This window comes from Tachypleus tridentatus, chromosome 7 (genome assembly GCF_004210375.1).
Source record: "Tachypleus tridentatus isolate NWPU-2018 chromosome 7, ASM421037v1, whole genome shotgun sequence".
NCBI lineage: Eukaryota > Metazoa > Arthropoda > Merostomata > Xiphosura > Limulidae > Tachypleus > Tachypleus tridentatus.
In genome coordinates this window covers 126,499,575-126,521,179 of record NC_134831.1, presented here as the reverse complement: position 1 = coordinate 126,521,179, position 21,605 = coordinate 126,499,575, and the positions used below count along the sequence as shown (strand labels likewise).

General features: G+C 29.0%; 1 protein-coding gene across 1 annotated transcript in view; it reads right to left on the bottom strand.

Moving 5' to 3' along the window:
• Positions 1-420: 420 nt before the first annotated feature.
• LOC143256547 (myotubularin-related protein 13-like) overlaps positions 421-21,605 on the bottom strand; it is a 112,446-nt gene continuing 91,261 nt past the window's right edge. The window contains 4 exon segments of the mRNA XM_076513904.1: positions 421-6,314; positions 7,782-7,913; positions 10,761-10,915; positions 15,448-15,603. Coding sequence (XP_076370019.1) covers positions 6,222-6,314; positions 7,782-7,913; positions 10,761-10,915; positions 15,448-15,603 — 536 coding nt within the window. The 3' untranslated portion in view covers positions 421-6,221.

Genomic DNA, 21,605 nt, shown 5'->3' with positions numbered 1-21,605 from the left:
TTCATATTGTAGCTTTAACCCACTGACTGCTGATTTGCTGTATACTGTAAGGTCCTCCTCTGGCAAGTTCAGTGTGGCATGTATAGCTTACAGCTTGTAAAAACTGTGCTCACAATTAGAGCAGCTACAATTAATATGATTCAAATCAAATAACTGAAGACTGAAAGTACTAAAACAAGTACCAATGTTGTTCCAGAGAGCTGTTTCATGAGTAATCGTACCAAGTGTCTTACAAGGAGAAAACAATAATCAAAAATAACATTGTACGTTCCACTACTGAACCCTGTGTCATACAGGATAATGTCATGATCATACAATCAGTTTGTCACACTCAAAAATATTGCCATTTACACAACTGTATTTTGATGTTTTAACCAAAACAGAGTATTTCAAATGACAACATTTTTTTAGTCACACAGATTATACATGAAAAACAGCATTTATTTCATTTGCTGGTGACTGACAAATACATGTACAATTACAGAACTTAGATACATTTGTACAGTTACATATCTTGCATTGCAATGAAAACAACAACCTACTCTAAACATGAAATAATAGTTTTTACATTTGCTGCATCACATTAGCAGAAATTACAAATTTTGATCACTAAACATCTTGAAAAATAAAACACTGTTCCATCCATTGTTCCTTAAAAACCCCGTAGCAGCTTTCTTATTTAACCTGATCAATATTCCACATAATAATTATTTAATATGGAGACTTATGTACAATTAATGCCCCATTTTATTTTTTTTTGGAGGGACCAAGTTTTACAAATTGATAATTTAAAATGTGCCATATTAATAAACTACCTCCCCACAACAGCTATTGGTAAAAGCTGGCCTTAATACATTTTACTACATGATAGTAGTAAATCATTTGTATAAAAATTATGAAGTAACAAGAGCATAGTATATGTTTATTCATGACAAATATTGAAGTTACAAAATAGAGTATGGCAGTTTTGGAAAGTTCTTAAATAATTATCAGAAGCAATTGTTTTATTGTTATTCGTATTTTATTTTTGTTGCCAACATGATCATAAGAAAACAACTCGGGGCTGTAATAAAGGTTTTCTTTAAGAATATGACACCTTCTAGATATTTTTTAACATATAAGAGACTGGAGAGAAAAAAAAATCTAGGGTAACTTACCTGTTCTCCAATAACACAAACAATTTAAGGCAGAATATATGTGTGTATCAGTAAAAGTTGGGTTCTTCTCTTGTATAAGAACTTTTGGTCATGTACACAGAAAGTTACCAGGGTTTTTGTGGGAACTCCACTTATTTCTCATGAGCCAAAAGATGCTTAAATAGTTATAATATTATTTTCTTTTATTTGAGGGTTTCAAGTTATGGAAACTAAATAAGGAAATATTGGTTTAATATAAACGTCATTTAAATGGTTATTTCACACAATTTGTTTATACACAAAATAACATTAAACTCGTGCCAAATAATGCCTCTCTGTCACACGTAGCATACCTTTCAAAACTTACAGTGAATTATACGTAAACTAAAACCAATTTACTTGACCTGCATAAAGTGAAGTTAGTTTTTACTAACATGCAAAGCAAGAGCACCAAGTATATAGTTATACTTAGTATTACGTAACCAGCAAGGTTACCATTTCAATAGAATCAGGTATGAACAAGTGAAGTTTACTGCTATATGGCAAATAAAACATTTAGTATCCAACTTCACTTTTGTCACAGATAAGTGATGACACTGAACAATGAATTATCTAATAGTTACTGGTGCTCTCTTAACCAATTTAAAGATTCTGGGTTGGTTCAGTTTTAGAGTGCTCTCTGTGAGTAGTCCCACAAGATGAATATTGAAAGCCAAGAATGAAACTTTAGGATATTTAAAACAATTTACTGTGGGATATCATACAACATAAATTATCCAGACTTCACTGTTAACAAGTAAATCTATCTGATTTGTGTGTGTATGTGTATATATGTATACACACACACTACTAATTATGGATACTGCACATGCTGGATTCATTAGGAATTTTGTAGAATAACAGATTTTAAAATTTAAATTTTCAAACCTGATAATGGCAGATCTTTTTCTTGTGCAAGAACTGTTAGCCACGTACACAGACGTTCATCAGTGTTCATATAAATGCTTCAAAAGCTGCCCAAATAATTATCCTTGTTTCCAGAAAGCTGTCACCAATCATCCTACCAAGTGTCTTTCAAGGTGAAAAAAAAAAAACTTGATCAAAAATAACACCATATATTCCACTACTGAACCCCATGTCATACAGGATACTTTCATGATCATACGATCAACTGTATCACACTTAAATATTTTAATTAATGTGATTATATTATGGCCATTAAATCTTACTGTATTTCAAGATTTACATGGTGTTACTTAAAGCCCATTATGTATTAACTGCTAGTGGCTAAATCAAAAATAAGCTGAAAAGTGTACATGTCACAGCATAGTTTTTCAGTATCTGTCATAAACCAAGATAGAAATCCAAATGTTTTACAATAAAAGTTTTGAACATGTACTAGCAACAGAACTCCTATTCAGTCCTTTCAAGGAATATTTAACCATCTTATCACTCAGTTGTCTGAACTAAAGTTCAGGTTAACAGGCACAAAACTACTTTGTGAAAATGTGGTAACTATGTTAAATGTAAAATATGTAAGTATACCAAAATTACACAAAAAGGGATAAAGCAACAATAGTAATAAATAAGTAATAAAACTATCTATAAAGACGGAAATAAAATACCAGTTTTACCAAGTGAAATTTTACTTTGTAAAAAACTGTTATGTCATACATATAATATTGAAAAAAAACCTGGATTTAACGGATAATCTATCTAGGTGATATTGATTAATAAAATGCTGTATAGATGGATAATCACAGCACACAAATGTTTGTTCTTATGCATAAAGCTGCACAGTAGTTCTACTTGTTATGTTCCCACCAAAGGGATCAAACCTCAACATTTTGTAATATAAGTCCTTAAGTTTACTGCTGAACCACTAGATGGCAGCAGACAAATTATCAAAAAAAAAAAAAAACTGAAAAGTTAAATAAGTCCTGACATATATAGCTAGAAAATAAAGTGGTGATTTGTTTTTTCAGAAGGGTATCAAATATTCATAGATAAAGCATATCCACTGTAGTTGCATGTTATCATTACATTACATGAACAGAAAGGTTGTTCCTGACCACATGAAATATTTCTCATTTTCAATTCCTATTACTTTTTCCCTAAATTCTCTTGACATTTTGAAAAAAACCTTTTAAAAAGTTTTAAAAAATTTCATAATTGGAATTTTTATTCAAATAAAAAGTAAATACACATATAAATTTTAATTGTTTGTGTAGAAATATCCTACTGTTAATATACAAATACCGACAAAACCAGTTCAAAACATTATCCATTACGGGTGGGAATTATGTTTTTCTTCCTTCGTCAACGTCAAGCATAAAATATATCTATCACTGAATGGTAGAACACTGAAAGATATACATTTATAACAATTTCATCACAGGGCTATCTAAAAAACATACTTAAAAAGTTAAAACTGTGTGGTCTCCAAGTATTAATATATATTATGGGCACAGTACACTAAGAAAAGGTGCAGATGAGAGTACCAGCTTCAGCTATGGAGATTCTTAAGAAAATTCTGTTGCAACATACTTTCAAACACTATTCCTTCAACTGTACCTACTATAAAATCTCTTGATCAATATATGTATTTACAGCAATGACAAATATGAAAGTTAAAAAGCTAGGAACACAATGGGAATATTTGAGGGAGAAGAAAAACAAAGTGCACTGGAAATTTACACATTTCACAAACATTAGAAGCACACTATTATATTTACAAACGTTTTTAATGCATCTTACACAATAAAGTAATCAACAACAATAGGCAGTTCCAGAGCACATGTGAAACGTTTTAAAGAAATCATAAAACATTAGGGATATTAACAACACCTCTGTACAAGTAAATGAGCACCATCTGCTTGCATAAGCCCAAAGCTAAATCTACACATATGTTCTGAAAGTCTATATGAATTAAGGTCAACAAAATAAAATGACTACTTTTTACTTTCTAAGCACAATCTTAAGGAGACTGTTTACCCATATTTCTTAACATATTAACTGATTCAAAATGCTTTTCAGAGCTGGGTATAGTTATAATAAAAAAACATTTTCTTCATATGACACTTCTTGATGATATTATTAATTTCAAACTTCCACTTGTTTTTGTACTTGCATTCAACGTAATTAAATTTATAACGACGTACGGTTTGTTCATCACTAATATGCTTTAAAATTTTAAAATATATCTAGTGACTGTCAAAACAGGTAAGTAGCAATTTATGTCAGTACATCTACAATTAACATTTTAATGATAAATTTAAAATCATTTCTTGAAGGAACTGAACAAAAAATATCCAATAATAATGTTACTTTTTTATTATGTTTAAATGGAAACAACTAAACATAAAAAATCTAAACCTGTTATCACATTTATATCTGTTAGCGAAGGTATCTTAAATGTCCAAAATTATATAACACATGTGTTTCATGAAACAAAATTGGCAGTTTCAATATTCTTAAAACATATTACACTTATTAATTTTTAAATAAATAGTAACTTGAAACATCATAAGAAATAGTTCTCTCTTTTTCCATCCTCATACCATAAAGACCTTACAAAGCAAAATTACTTTCATATTATATATTATCCTGAAGCTTATAAAGTATTGTTAAAATGTTACAAGTATGCTACAAAATTCTGATACAACGGTGAAATTTCAGATGCAAGATATTTTTAATTTTTCTTTTATTTCATCAGTTTACTACTGATAGAATAATACTGTTTTAGTTACAGTACCATATATTTTGCACTAGATATTAATTATACTCCCTCTTGAGGAATGTTTCCTGTTTATTTATTTTTTAATTGTACATACCATAAGTCCATAGGCAATACTACAGTTAATGGCATGTAGTTTAAAACCACACTACTGCAGATGAACGTATCTGAGCAGATGCCCCTACTAAAAATATGTTTATCAATAACAAAATAAATAGCCTGAGAATAGCAGTAGCTGGAGAAATAAAAGGCACTACCATTTAAAACGTATCATTTAAACAATCGGTAAATTCCTGTCAAAATACCACTTTGCTTACCCTGTCATGATTCTGGATTACAGGGGAGGAAGACCTTAACTTAATGTTTTTCAATTTACAAGTAAAAGTGTAAGAGAGTTGTCTTCCAACAGCAGACATAACTGACTTCAATTTAAGAGTATTTTCAGTTAAGCATGCCACAGAAGCATTAAAGTACAACAGTCTGTAATAAAATTACATGGACCCATGACGAAATGTAATAATAAAAAGACATGGACCCTTCACAAAATGTAATAATACAATGAATAATTACAAGTAAAAAAAAAAGTGCTTTCATCTAGTTTGTGCTAAAAACAATGTAGGATAGTCATTGTTGAGAATAATAACAAAGTTAAATTTTCAGTATGACGTCACCTTTAATAACCATTTATCAGGACTGCAGACCTAACTCCACACATCTATGTCATTATTACTGCTTATATTAATCACATGTTTTGGTACATAATATATTCACTCCTACATGCAAACACTGTAGTAAAAACAATATTTTCTTTTACATGGCTTAAACAACCAGTGAGATTTTTAAAACAATTATTTAAGTAAATAAACACAAATACATCATTCAGGAACATTTTTTTTCATCACCACTTTTAACTGTTCGATTTGTAATAAATCAAGCACATATGAAGCCATTCAGTACTTTGGATGTTATTAAAAAATACTTGAAACTAGAGACAAAGTATCTGAATACAGTTGTGCTGATACATATTTTATCTTTGCTAGGAAATACATTCATTTGCATTTATCTAAAGATGTTTTTCTGGAGACATGTTTTCCCTTCAAACAAACCAAAAAGGAAGGAAATAAAAATCCACAATACATATTATAGCCATTAAATCTTATTTTGACTATCGCTGGCCTTAAAGACTAGTTAACCAACTAGCTTTTTAGCAAAATAAAAGTTATAAACTAAGGCTTGCTAAGGTCAAATTTTGTGTATGTAGCTCCATTTATTATTGTAACTGTAAAACACACACAAAGGCTCTCCAAAACTGTGCCCACAATGAAACAAGGTGAACTAAAGATAGATTTTTACTGCAGACATGCCTGTATCTTTTCTATCCATTCCTGAGCTGCTTGACCATCAGTGGCCATAAAATTGTATATTCTCCGTACTGTTCTCAACTACATAGAAGAAAAAAGAATGCCCATTGATTTCACAAAAATGAAACAATGTCGTAATATAACTAATCACTCAGTAAGGAAAACTATATGTCACAAACTATTAAGTGCACTTATTCAGTATTTCTAAAACTCACAGACTAAAAAAGGTCTACAAGTCATGTTCACAATTTTCTAAAAATATTTTTCATATAATTAAACTTATATGAACATTTTGGAATACTGTTTTTCATGTACACAAAATTCCTTTTTTTTTTCACAAAGTTTCAGGGTTCTGTGAAAACATTAAATTAAAAGGAGTCCTCAGGTTACTAAAGGTTGAGAATTAATGCATTAACCATTTGATACAATGAAATGTTTTTGTTGTTTTTTTATTCAATGAGCTTTTGTCTTAGGTAAATTTCCAGTAGGTAGAGCATGTAAAACATGTTGACACTGCTGGGAACTTGAAAACAGACAATCTATAGTAAGACCCCAATATTTCTTTACTTTTTAGGTTAATGGCACAAAAGATTTCTTATTAATAACAGTACACACAGTTTAACAGAGAAATGCTTTCAATTAGTTCTGGTTTCTTCAACAGCTATTTATTTTACAATTTATTTAGTTTGTATAATGATTAAACACATTCCAGAAGCATATTTTTAGCTACATATCAAAACACTTAACTAGGTAGTAACAGCAGTTGAAACTTTGCAACTTTGAATTCAACCCTCTGCACCTGGAATTACCAATAAATTATATTTTGTGGCAAGAAGAATTTGACTTAAGTCACAGATCACCCAAAGTAACTAACTCAGGTAATGTACTATAGATGGTGAAATAATTCGTTATGACAAGATAGTAGGAACTGTTTATCTTTCTTCAAAAATATCTTAAGAAAGCAGACAAAAAGCCCTAAAGCTAATGTAGTCATCTTCAGACATCAGAAAGAAATAAAAATAGTAAGAGAAGTGAACTTAAAAAATTTTAACTATTTATTTCTGGACTGATATGTACATAAGATATTTCATAGTTTGTCTTGTATCTAGAATTAACACTAAATACCCAAAACTCTCAAGTTAATTCCATAACAAATTTCCAACTCTATAAATTTGAAAAAAAAATGCCTTTAGAATTGTGTGAGATATTTAATGTAGCAATTATACTTTGAATGATTATTCATATCATTTTAAATTGAATGTATTTTCACTTCATCAAAAAACAAAAGTCACGTCTAATCAGCTGACCACTAATACTTATCAGAATTTAATATTTAAATTTAATCGATACCTATACAGATATTTGTATTAAAGCTTCACACCAAGGAAAGACCATTTAACATTTAAGCTTTATGAGAGTTATCTGGATGATATTAAGACTATACACTTCACAACTTCAGTTATTTCAAAAGTAAAACAAGTTGACAAATAGAAGTGAAGACATATATATATATTAGTCCACAAAAGTAACACAAATATTGTTTCTTACATCAAAGAATGACTTTTCATCACACTTCTTTGTAACTCCCTGCGGTGGAGCAACTGGTGTTACAGAAACAACTTCAGCTATGTCAATGACTCCCTTACAGTGCGACTCTTCCATGACATCATAGTAACGTAACTACAACACAGAATTACCATAAGCTTGAACCAGTGAAGTACTAGAACAAAACATTTACAAAGGGTATATACAACCTCAACAAATTGTATCATACAAAGGAAGAGAACAATATATATGTATATGTACATATACAGTACTAGAACAAAACATTTACAAAGGGTATATACAACCTCAACAAATTGTATCATACAAAGGAAGAGAACAATATATGTGTATATGTACATATACAGTACTAGAACAAAACATTTACAAAGGGTATATACAACCTCAACAAATTGTATCATACAAAGGAAGAGAACAATATATATGTATATGTACATATACAGTACTAGAACAAAACATTTACAAAGGGTATATACAACCTCAACAAATTGTATCATACAAAGGAAGAGAACAATATATATGTATATGTACATATAGGACCACAGACTTAACACAATGTACGACTGTAATATTCATTGTTTTTTAAACATGCATATAACTTCAATAAACAATATATATACATACACACACACACACACACACATGACCACAGGCTACAAAACATTATTGTAGTGTTGTTTAAAACACATGTAGAACTTCATACACAGGACCAAAGACTCTGTAAAAAGACATGCCTTTGGTAGTACATTGTTATTTTGTAAATAGTTCCATAACATCAAATGCCTATTGACTAACTGAAAATATTATTGAAATTTAGCTATAGGAAGAAGTTAAGACTTGAAAAACTCATGAGCATAAACAGCATTAAACCATTGTTATCAGGTTTAAAATCATTTCAACTCTCTGTAGTTTTAAATCATGTAACTGTGTATGTCTAAAAAATAATTAAAATAGGAATAGAAAGTGTTTTGAAACAAGAAGTCTGTTTTAACAGGAGGACATTTTGATATGTTCTAAGAAACTATGAATTTATGACCAAGTGAACTTAGTAATTTGTATACATCCTAAAATCAGTGTTCTCAATTCTAAGTAAATCACAGCATTATCTGCCAATCCAGACAAGCCCTGTTTAAAGTCTACACAATAACAAAGCATTTATATTTTTAAAAAACAACTTGAGTAGAGCAAAATTATAAAAATATCATTAACTTGACATAAGGCTTAGATAAAATGACAATATATGTTAAAACTCCACCCTAAAAGTGATAAAGAACATTTCAAAACCTTATGATTTCCATCATAACTACATATACTACATTTGAGTGTATAATTCTACAAACTATAAAGCAAAACTATATAAGTAATATTATTACTACTATATGGATAGAGGTTTTATACTTACATTTGTACTTACTATAAATATTCTTCCTACAACAAAGTTGAAATAAAGATATACAGAAAACACTTAAAGTAGAAAAGTTTCCAAACTGTTAAAAATAAAAAATGCATAATTTTACAACTTTTTTGGTACAAAATTGTAATATTTCAACATACAATTAAAGTATAGGATAAAATGTGTGCATGCCATCCACTACAATGGTTTGTAAACCACAGTCACGACTCAGCTCGTGAGCTACAACAGGTGGTTCTGATTGTGTATGTAGAAAGAGATGCAGCATGAACATTTTGATTTTACAATTATCTATAACATAACAATCTTAAAATTATTCTTGAACAAAAAACATATAAGAGCAGTACCAGACTTTAATTGGACAAAGATCCCCCAAACAATGTTTGGCTATTCATGTCAATTGTGAAAGTATGCAAATCCCTCCAACAAGTTTCTGATCTATGGTTAGAATACTTCAACCAATATGTACTTTAACAGTTTACAATTCATTCTGTGGAAGTACACACACTATTACAGCTTCAAATTGTGTAAAAATGTTTAAAATTTCACGAAGTTTCTGCAGTAGATATTATTGGTGTTCAACAGTTAGTAAATGTTAAGGACATGGACAAAGTAGGTAGAAATGTAAAGCTCATTTCTTTCCAATTTATGAGTTAAGAGATCAAAGAATATTTACTTCTTTCAAACTAATGACATATTTAAATGGTATTTCTCTGTATGACATATTTCTGACACATTCTACACTCCGAAACAAATTTCTGTTAGTTAACAGATTCAACATGAGGGTAACTGAAATTATTGCACCAACAGAGTTTTAACAAAGCTTATAATACACAGCTTATTTTTAATAAAACCTATGAGGAAAACAACCTGTAGAACCACTAGTAACACATTCTTTACATTTATATCAACTGGAAATCAGTTACAAAGAAAGAAAAAAGTGAATTATGTTAGAATTCAAACACATAAGAAAATGATAAAACAATTAATTGTTGAGAGATGAGATACATGCTCAATTTAACACTGTTAATCATATGGATATGGACTAAATAAGTCAACCTGATAAAGGTATTTAGCCATAAGCTTAACATACGGAACATGTTTTCAGTACAAATCACATATTTGGAACATTTTACTGATTATATCAAGAAAATATAAGTTCATTGACTAAATTAAAGTTACTTTCTTATAATTAGCTAAAAGTTAAACATTCAGTCAAGCTTTTTTTTTCTCATTTTTCTATTTTTATTGAACGTAATTTTGTACTGAGGAAAAGCTACAGTGGTGGCAACAGTTTTATGGAAGATTCCCAGTTAATGTCAACTAAAAACAGCTTTGGCTAGCAGTTCATAAACAGTGATTAGTTGATTTAGCCAATAGGGTCAATTGATATGAGTGTTTTACCTTGCCCTCTTGGAGGAAATGCTTGAAGCATAAAAATGCTGGCATCTCCTCTGACATTATGAAACATATAAACAATAAACTTCTACATTACTGAGCTTGTAATAAGAACAGGTTAAAATACATTACCAGAAATTATGTAAAGCACTTACTTGGTGTTTAATTGAATCAAGAACAAACCATCTCTGTTTCCAACCCTTCAAAAGAGCCCCACGTTTAAATAAATAACCTTCGTGGGTTCTGTTTTCAGCAACATTAGAAGAAAACTGATTGTAATATTGGCTACTGGTTTGTACTGTTGTCACACCTGTTGAACAAGAAACACCACAAAGTTCAACTTAAAACGACAACAAAGAGAAAAGTGAGTAACTATTCATTAAAGGTGTAATTTAATGAATGCTCTACTATTAATGTCGTTTTAATCTAATAATAAACTCCTTAAAACTATTAACACAATATTTTGGACACAAGAGTTCTTATACCTTAATAAAAGATAAAAAAACTATTTGTAAAGTAAGTAACAAAACTTGAATAGTTAAGCTTGATTTCATTAAGGTAAATTCTTGCCTCACTAATCATTAAACATTGTTTGAAAACACTATCACTCATGATGAAGAAGCTAAAAATGTAGATTTCCTACACACATATTTCCAGAAAATATTTACAATGTGCCACTTAAAAGGCTTTTTGGAAAAGTATCATTAAAGGTATAAGGGTCAAGTTGTTTCAAAAATTTGTTGGTGAGAAAAAAAGTATATGATTGTTTTCAATACATTTCAGTCAAATCTGATTAACTCTTTCTATGGGTCACAGGTCAAAAGTCTGTTGTTGCATTTCTTGACTTATATTAAAAATTTTATTGAACTACTATTTTATGAATTTATGTCAATAAGTTTGAAACCACTTTTACACTATAATTCAAATTTTAATATTACATATGAGTTAATTTCTTAATTTAAAAGTAAATATTAAAAGAACACTTTAAACATAAATTTTAGTGAGTTGTGGTAGGTTGAATGTAGCTCTGTTTAAAATGAGATATTTGTGATGTCAAAATACCAAGTATATAGTTTCATACAAATTAGTAACTCAAATTACTTGTATTGACAAGCTAGAATATAAAATAAGAACCTCGTATCTTTTCATTTTGCTGAGATGTGGCTTATGTACTGAATCAAACACAGTGGCCCCATTCAACTCTTTCCATTTTATGAAACGGTCCCTTACTTACTCTTACTACAGTATATGACATGTGAATAACCAATCAACAGCTTAGAATGACCCCCGAGTGATTTTCTCAGCCATTTTAATCTTTGAAAAAGTTAACACGTTCTTCGATCAAAGATTTCAATGAGACTTGAAGTTTCATATTCTTTTAAAACTGAACACAATGCAGAGCTAAAGTCCTTGATGATGAATGGGGCCCAGCATCTTTAAGGCCAAGGTCCTGGCAAAGCCATAGACCAGCGATCCATAGTCAAATTTCGATTGAATAAGAGCACGATATATCTGTAATATAGAACATCAATCAGCTCCCCAAGTGGTGGTAGAGAGGACATGGGAGATGTTCAGTGCTTACTCTTGTACATTTGACCTGTAGCTGCTTGATGTGTGATATAAAGATCAGCTTATGGTCAAAGATAAGCCCCAAGAACTTGGTCTCAGGGACCACAGGCACCACAACTTCACTGATACGAAGTTCAGAATCAGGGTGAATACCCCATTGGCAACAAACGTGCATGCAAACAGTTTTAGAGAGAGAGAAGTTAAAGCCATCTGCTGTGGTTCACTTCAGTAAATGATTGAGGGTAGTCTGTAGCTGTCGCTTAATATACCTCATGTTCAACAACTGACGTGAGACGTGAAAGTCGTCAGTATAGAACCCGTTTGCAACAGTCAGAGGGAGTTGTTGAATGATGGCATTAATCTTTATACTGAAAAGAGTGACACTCAAAACACAGCCCTGAAGGACTAAATTCCTGTAGAAAAGAACGGAAAGTATCAAACCCACACAAACTTGAAATCCCCTGTCCATTAAAAATGTTTAATAAAAATGGGCAAATGGCCACATAACCCATATATATGTGGAGGTCTCGTAAAATGTCATACCTCCATGTTATATCATAAGCCTTCTTAATATCAAAGAATATTGATACAAGATATCATTTGAGAAAGACTTTTCTGATGTTTCAAGTAGAATCAGGTGGTCCATGGTAGTGCTGTCATCAGAACCCATACTGGTGTGCACAAAAGAAGGTTGTTTGATTCAAGGAAAAAAACAAGACAAGCATTAACCATCCTCTCTAAGGTCTTATAGAGACAGACAGTTTGACAAAGGAATTAGACGGGAATTTTGTTTGATATCCTCCATATACAAAATTGTAAAAGGCTTAGCAACCTATGTCCAACAACAACCAAGTGCATCGGTCATAGCGAAAAAATTTTGTTTGATATCCTCCATGTATAAAATTTTAAAAGGGTTAGCAACCTACATCCAACAACGACCAAGTACATCGGTCATAGCGAGAAAAGATAATTGTTTGCTTAATGTCTTGATTTATTGTTCTATATTTAAAAAAACAAGTTTAATAATTTATTTCTAAATAGTAATAATCTATATACAATATATAATTATAGAAATGCAACTGTATATTAGAAAATACTAGTCTACTAAAACACAGCCAAGACAGGAAAGACAAACGGTTATTTTTATATTACTGGATATGTATCATGAATGCACATACACCACATCAATGCAAGTTATGTAATGTTAGCTAGGCATGACTGGAAGGTCAGTATAATAAAAATAACAATAAATACATAGCATTAAAAGACTTAAGCTACTTAGACTAAACATTTGTATTTTCATGTTATAATATGTAGTCATTGTAGCACAAAAAAGCATAATTTATATTTATTTCCTAATTTTGTTGTGATGGTTGTGAGGCTGGTGAAGTGATAGATCCCCCACATAGAATACAGAAAATAATAAAATATAAAGTTTTACTGGAAAAAAAAAACATTTGAAATGTATATATAGGAGGTTCTAGAGATTACACAAATAATATTCAGAATGAAGAGTAGTTTTTAATCATAATGTGAAATCATTCTGCACTCAGACAAGTAATGAAAAAGACTGTTTTCACAAACAGATCTTTGGTAAAATATTTCATTAACAAATCTGATTTTTGTATATGAAAATACTTGTAACCTTTACTAAAAGTATCAAATTTTGTGAAGATATACATGCTGTATCAAAAGTTACAGTGCAAATACTTAACATGTGCAAATGTGTTGATGAAATCATGTAGAAAAAGGGTAACAAATGGTGTGCCTCAAAGCTTAATGTTTGGGACCTTTCTTTTGATTTACATGAAGGATGGTGATAAAGGAATGGTTGATATAAATTCACAAACAGTATTAAAATCTTGGGCATTGTTGGCTAGTGGAAAAGATGTTGCTGCTATATTACAAAAGTATTAAAGTCATTTGGTAAACTGGCTGAATAAACAGCAGATGAAAGTTAATTATAAGAAATGCAAAATCATCAGGTCGGATATCGTAGTTTGAAATTCGTGTGTAATTTTAATGGATTATAACCTCAGCAAAGTTATAGAGGAAAGTGATGTTGGTGCTTTTGTTGATCACTCTCTCAAGGTATCCAAGAAATGTGCTGTTGTAAGTGGTGAGGTAAGGTATTCAAGAAGTGTGCTGTTGTAAGTGGTAAGTGTGCTGTTGTAAGTGGTGAGGTAAGGTATTCAAGAAGTGTGCTGTTGTAAGTGGTGAGGTAAGGTATTCAAGTAACTAAGGTATTCAAGCTGTTGTAAGTCGTAAGATAAGGTATTCAAGAACTGTGCTGTTGTAAGTAATGAGATAAGGTATTCAACAACTGTGCTGTTGTAAGTGGTGAGGTAAGGTATTCAAGAAGTGTGCTGTCGTAAGTTGTGAGGTAAGGTATTCAAGAAGTGTGCTGTTGTAAGTGGGGAGATAAGGTATTCAAGAAGTGTGCTGTTGTAAGTGGTGAGATAAGGTATTCAAGAAATGTGCTGTTGTAAGTGGTGAGATAAGGTATTCAACAACTGTGCTGTTGTAAGTGGTGAGGTAAGGTATTCAAGAAGTGTGCTGTCGTAAGTGGGGAGATAAGGTATTCAAGAAATGTGCTGTTGTAAGTGGTGAGATAAATAAAAATTTAAGCTGTATCAAAAGAAATGATCATTTCATCAGAACAGGTCACTAGCTAAGCCACATTTGGATTATTGTATTCAGTAGTGGGCATGTTACTGTAAGAAGGATGATGAATTTTTGGAAAGAATTAAAAGGGCTACTCAACAAATAATTTAATAGTTTAAATCCTTTTGTAAAGAAGCAACATTATCTTCTCAGCCAACAAAATGCATACATATGAACAGGTGGTTAGTGCATTGCAAGAAAGATTGATAACATCTTGAATCTATCTTTTCTGGCCTGAAGTACATTTTCTTTCTGGAAGTCCATATTGGTTCAGTAAAGTAAGGTACAATTCACACTGTTACAGTCTTCTGGTGATTCAATATCACAGAAGTTATCAATGAAAGGAATAATTTATCAATACAGAGGTATTTCAGTAATAAGGTTGTAGTTGAGTGTTTTTCAAGCTAAACTAAAACTTTTCAGCACATAAAAATGCAAAACAATACTAATCAGTTTATCTTATAGTTTTATTCTCAAAATTATATGCAACTTCCAAATAATATTGTCTGTTTGAAAAGGGTTATGCTGTCCTCTCTTAAGTCAGATATGCTCTTCTTGCAAATTAAACCTAAGATGTGTGAACAAGAAATGTTTAGCTAATAAACTTACTAGATGCCACCGAAGAATTTTCAGCACTGCCACCCTTGGACAGAGAAACAGATGCAGCTCCAGAATCACTAACAGATTTATATTTAGTGCAGTTCTTCGGAACTGATTCCATACATTTCTCGTGGCAATTATATCCACAGTCCATGCACCTCATGCCTGAAAACAAAGGATTAAATGTCAGTCACTTGTAATATGGTTCACGTACATAAATGCATTTCATGTTGAATTTGCGAAAAAGTACTTAAATAATGATTTCATTTAGAATAACCATAAAACCACTCTTAATAATATATTTCAACCCTTTAATGACAATGCATCTTTTAAATTTTTTTCTGTGTATATCACTGAGTTATGTTCAAAATTTAATTTACTTTCAATGTATTTTAAAGAAATTATTTTGAAGTATGTTACAGTTCAAAGATTTATATTGCCTTAGTTTTCAAAAGAAACATTGAAAACAATGATAAAATCCACCAGGTTTGTGTCACACGATGCACAAGCTATAAACAATGTCGAAATTTGGTGAAGTATAGCTTGGAACATAAGGAGAGGTCATGTACATTAAGTCTAACCAAGACTATAAGAGGTCATGCACATTAAGTTCAGCCAAGACTATAATTTACTTGCCCTTTTAACACGTTTCAAAGTACCTTGGCTGAATGTGGTTGAAACAAGAAACAAGTTTGGTCATTCCCTGAGAGGTGCCACACAACATATACATGTTAAAAGTTATTTAGAAAGTGGAAGCAAGTCATCATCTTTCCAAAGGTGTAACTGCTTACACAATTACTGGATGTTTTGTTCACAATAGAACTTCAGTTATTTCTTACCTAAATCTGTTAAAGTTGGAAAGGTAGTTAAACTATCTTTATATTTTAGTTAATTGTGCATTATTTGTGTTTTAATGTGTGTATTTCAAGGGCCTAATAATTTTTTTATAAAACAACCAAAGCTTCCCCTCACTCTGCAAGGCTTAAATTACTAAGTGTGTATAACAAAATTTCACAGAAAAATAAGGTACCTCTGGTGTTCATACTGTTCTATCATCTGTGGGTACCCATTAATGTGTCAATATAAATTATCAAAGGTAAAGAACTGGTAAGGAAGGTAACACATTAAAAATAAACTATAAGTGAAATGGTAAAGAAAAGAAATTACACATTTGACCCAAATAAGCTATTTTGAGATTATCCAACAGAGTTTAAAGATACCTATGCATTTCTATTTCTTAATTTTAAAGATTTCATTGCACTGTACACTAATGACACTTGCAAGAGTTTGTTATATGGTAGAGAAAGTGGAAAATATATGAATATTGGTCTTAAAAGATTTTAATTTTCATTTAGGAAGGTCTATAGATTACATGTGTGAAATGTGAAAACGGGGAGTTTTATACTAAGAATGAAAACCCACATTATAGGTGAACTATTAAGAGTGTGATTGCAAATAACTTTATTAAATAAATTTTTATTAGAAATAACAGAAAAAAACAACTTTTTTTCAAATTAAATATCTTTATCAAATTTGTTGTTATGTTTTAAACAAGTTTATTCACTTTTATTACTGGATCAAAATTTAGTGAAACTTATGTAACATGCTGCAAAGTGTAGCACATCTTTGTTTCAGGGTTAAATAACAACTCGGTTATTCAAGTCAAAACTAACACAAAGATTCAGTTTCTTGATAGCAAAAACCTTTATAATTATGACATATGGGGATTAAGCATCTTTAAAATTTACAATTGCTCTAAAATTTCAATTTTAAAATAAAATTTTATTAATGTGTGAAACACTATGCTCAAATTAACAGTTCATTTTCTTTGAATGCTCTCTGACAAGATCATAAATACACCAAATGATTTATGTAATTATAGTCTCTGCACACAGACCACCACTACTGCTTGTACACCAGTTCTATCTCTGAAGCACAATATTCCTGAATTTTTCTCACCTAGTCTGAGATAATAGAAATTACATGCCTTATTCAAAAAGCACATTTTCTGTTTTTTAGTTTCATTAAAAATCATCAAATGTTACTTTTTTTACAATACTATTGTTAGTGTCTTATTTTCTTCATACTTTTTACAATACTATTGTTAGTGTCTTATCTACTTTATACTTTTTTTTACAATACTATTGTTAGTGTCTTATCTACTTTATACTTTTTTTACAATACTATTGTTAGTGTCTTATCTACTTTATACTTTTTTTACAATACTATTGTTAGTGTCTTATCTACTTTATACTTTTTTTACAATACTATTGTTAGTGTCTTATCTACTTTATACTTTTTTTTACAATACTATTGTTAGTGTCTTATCTACTTTATGCTTTTTTTTACAATACTATTGTTAGTGTCTTATCTACTTTATACTTTTTTTACAATACTATTGTTAGTGTCTTATCTACTTTATACTTTTTTTACAATACTATTGTTAGTGTCTTATCTTCTTTATACTTTTTACAATACTATTGTTAGTGTCTTATCTACTTTATACTTTTTTTACAATACTATTGTTAGTGTCTTATCTACTTTATGCTTTTTTTTTACAATACTATTGTTAGTGTCTTATCTACTTTATGCTTTTTTTTACAATACTATTGTTAGTGTCTTATCTACTTTATACTTTTTTTACAATACTATTGTTAGTGTCTTATCTTCTTTATACTTTTTTTTACAATACTATTGTTAGTGTCTTATTTTCTTTATACTTTTTTACAATACTATTGTTAGTGTCTTATCTTCTTTATACTTTTTTACAATACTATTGTTAGTGTCTTATTTTCTTTATACTTTTTTTTACAATACTATTGTTAGTGTCTTATTTTCTTTATACTTTTTTTACAATACTATTGTTAGTGTCTTATCTTCTTTATACTTTTTTTACAATACTATTGTTAGTGTCTTATTTTCTTTATACTTTTTTTACAATACTATTGTTAGTGTCTTATTTTCTTTATACTTTTTTTTACAATACTATTGTTAGTGTCTTATTTTCTTTATACTTTTTTTACAATACTATTGTTAGTGTCTTATTTTCTTTATACTTTTTTTACAATACTATTGTTAGTGTCTTATCTTCTTTATTTTTTTTTACAATACTATTGTTAGTGTCTTATTTTCTTTATACTTTTTTTTACAATACTATTGTTAGTGTCTTATTTTCTTTATACTTTTTTTACAATACTATTGTTAGTGTCTTATCTTCTTTATACTTTTTTTACAATACTATTGTTAGTGTCTTATTTTCTTTATACTTTTTTTTACAATACTATTGTTAGTGTCTTATTTTCTTTATACTTTTTTTTACAATACTATTGTTAGTGTCTTATCTTCTTTATACTTTTTACAATACTATTGTTGGTGTCTTATTTTCTTTATACTTTTTTAACAATACTATTGTTACTGTGTCTTATCTTCTTTATACTTTTTTTACAATACTATTGTTAGTGTCTTATTTTCTTTATACTTTTTTTTACAATACTATTGTTAGTGTCTTATTTTCTTTATACTTTTTTTACAATACTATTGTTTGTGTGTCTTATCTTCTTTATGCTTTTTTTTACAATACTATTGTTAGTGTCTTATTTTCTTTATGCTTTTTTTTTTACAATACTATTGTTAGTGTCTTATTTTCTTTATACTTTTTTTACAATACTATTGTTGGTGTCTTATTTTCTTTATGCTTTTAACAATACTATTGTTTGTGTCTTATCTTCTTTATACTTTTTTTTACAATACTATTGTTAGTGTCTTATTTTCTTTATATTTTTTTACAATACTATTGTTAGTGTCTTATTTTCTTTTTATTTTTTTTTACAATACTATTGTTAGTGTCTTATTTTCTTTATACTTTTTTTTACAATACTATTGTTGGTGTCTTATTTTCTTTATGCTTTTTTTTACAATACTATTGTGTGTCTTATTTTCTTTATACTTTTTTTACAATACTATTGTTAGTGTCTTATTTTTTATGCTTTTTTTTACAATACTATTGTTAGTGTCTTATTTTCTTTATAATTTTTTTTTACAATACTATTGTTAGTGTCTTATTTTCTTTATACTTTTTTTTACAATACTATTGTTGGTGTCTTATTTTCTTTATACTTTTTTTTTAACAATACTATTGTTAGTGTCTTATTTTCTTTATACTTTTTTTACAATACTATTGTTGGTGTCTTATTTTCTTTATACTTTTTTAACAATACTATTGTTAGTGTGTCTTATCTTCTTTATACTTTTTTTACAATACTATTGTTAGTGTCTTATTTTCTTTATGCTTTTTTTACAATACTATTGTTAGTGTCTTATTTTCTTTATACTTTTTTTTACAATACTATTGTTAGTGTCTTATTTTCTTTATACTTTTTTTACAATACTATTGTTAGTGTCTTATTTTTTTATACTTTTTTTTTACAATACTATTGTTGGTGTCTTATTTTCTTTATACTTTTTTTTACAATACTATTGTTAGTGTCTTATTTTCTTTATACTTTTTTTTTACAATACTATTGTTAGTGTCTTATTTTCTTTATACTTTTTTTTACAATACTATTGTTAGTGTCTTATTTTCTTTATACTTTTTTTTACAATACTATTGTGTGTCTTATTTTCTTTATACTTTTTTTACAATACTATTGTTAGTGTCTTATTTTCTTTATACTTTTTACAATACTATTGTTAGTGTCTTATTTTCTTTATACTTTTTTTTTACAATACTATTGTTAGTGTCTTATTTTCTTTATACTTTTTTACAATACTATTGTTAGTGTCTTATTTTCTTTATACTTTTTTTTTACAATACTATAGTTAGTGTCTTATTTTCTTTATACTTTTTTTACAATACTATTGTTAGTGTCTTATTTTTTTATACTTTTTTTTACAATACTATTGTTAGTGTCTTATTTTCTTTATACTTTTTTTTTACAATACTATTGTTAGTGTCTTATTTTCTTTATACTTTTTTTACAATACTATTGTTAGTGTCTTATTTTCTTTATACTTTTTTAACAATACTATTGTTAGTGTCTTATTTTCTTTATACTTTTTTTAACAATACTATTGTTAGTGTCTTATTTTCTTTATACTTTTTTTAACAATACTATTGTTAGTGTGTCTTATCTTTATTTTTTCACAAATATTTCAAGTTTCTTTTGAAATGTTAAAAAGTTGTAAGTTGATTTTCACCTCTATAGTGTTAAAGTTTAATTACATGCAGTAATTCAAAAATAAAATAAGCACACAAAAAATGGAAGTTTAAGAATTTGGTAGATGAAAGAATGAGTCCAGCAATTTGTCACAAATGGAATATAAGACAAAAGGGACGGTGCTAACATACGTACAAAATGAAACATTTCTAAACACAGAAGAATGATTAACCAAAGTATTGGTTACCTAATTAATGTGAAGTAAAGAATATTAAAAGTAACAAAATAACTGATTTTGAGCAGAACTGAATACTAGAAACACAAACAATCAGCACAATGAAGATTGTAATAAATAAAGATAATACTTTACAGTGTGTTCACACTCATTCAAAACAGAAATAATGTTTCTCTACTTAGAAAAGAATTTGATATGAAAGCACCACAACTGTATTCACAGTGTCTTTTTCTTTGTAGATTGTTAATCAGGAAACAGGTGGTTGAATATCCCTATTCCATGTGATAGTAAGAAGCAGTTTTCTATACAAAGAATAAGTAATACATCAAAATTACCCACTAAAATAATATAAAGGTCCCTTGACTAGGCAGGCTAGTACATGAATTTAATCATATTTTTAAGTTCCAGATTAGAACGAAAAGAAATTAATTTATATTGTAAAGTTGGAATACACACACAACAGGAGAATTATGTATATGATTTCTATGTACTACAAGTATTCAAACTTATCTGGATTTCTTATAGAATTTAGTTAATGGTCAGTGAATATTTATCTTTCTGTACTGTATAACTAAACTTGATCTTAAGATAACATGCTGAAAACATATAGCACTAAATGTTATCCTAACTTGATTCCCCTTTACCTGTAATTTAAGGCTTCTGATCATCCAATTAACTGTATTTAATAATGAGACTAAAAATAGTAGCAAATACTGGGACGATGTTTTTGTATTTATAAAATGATTTCACATCCTAGTCAACTAGTTAATATAAAT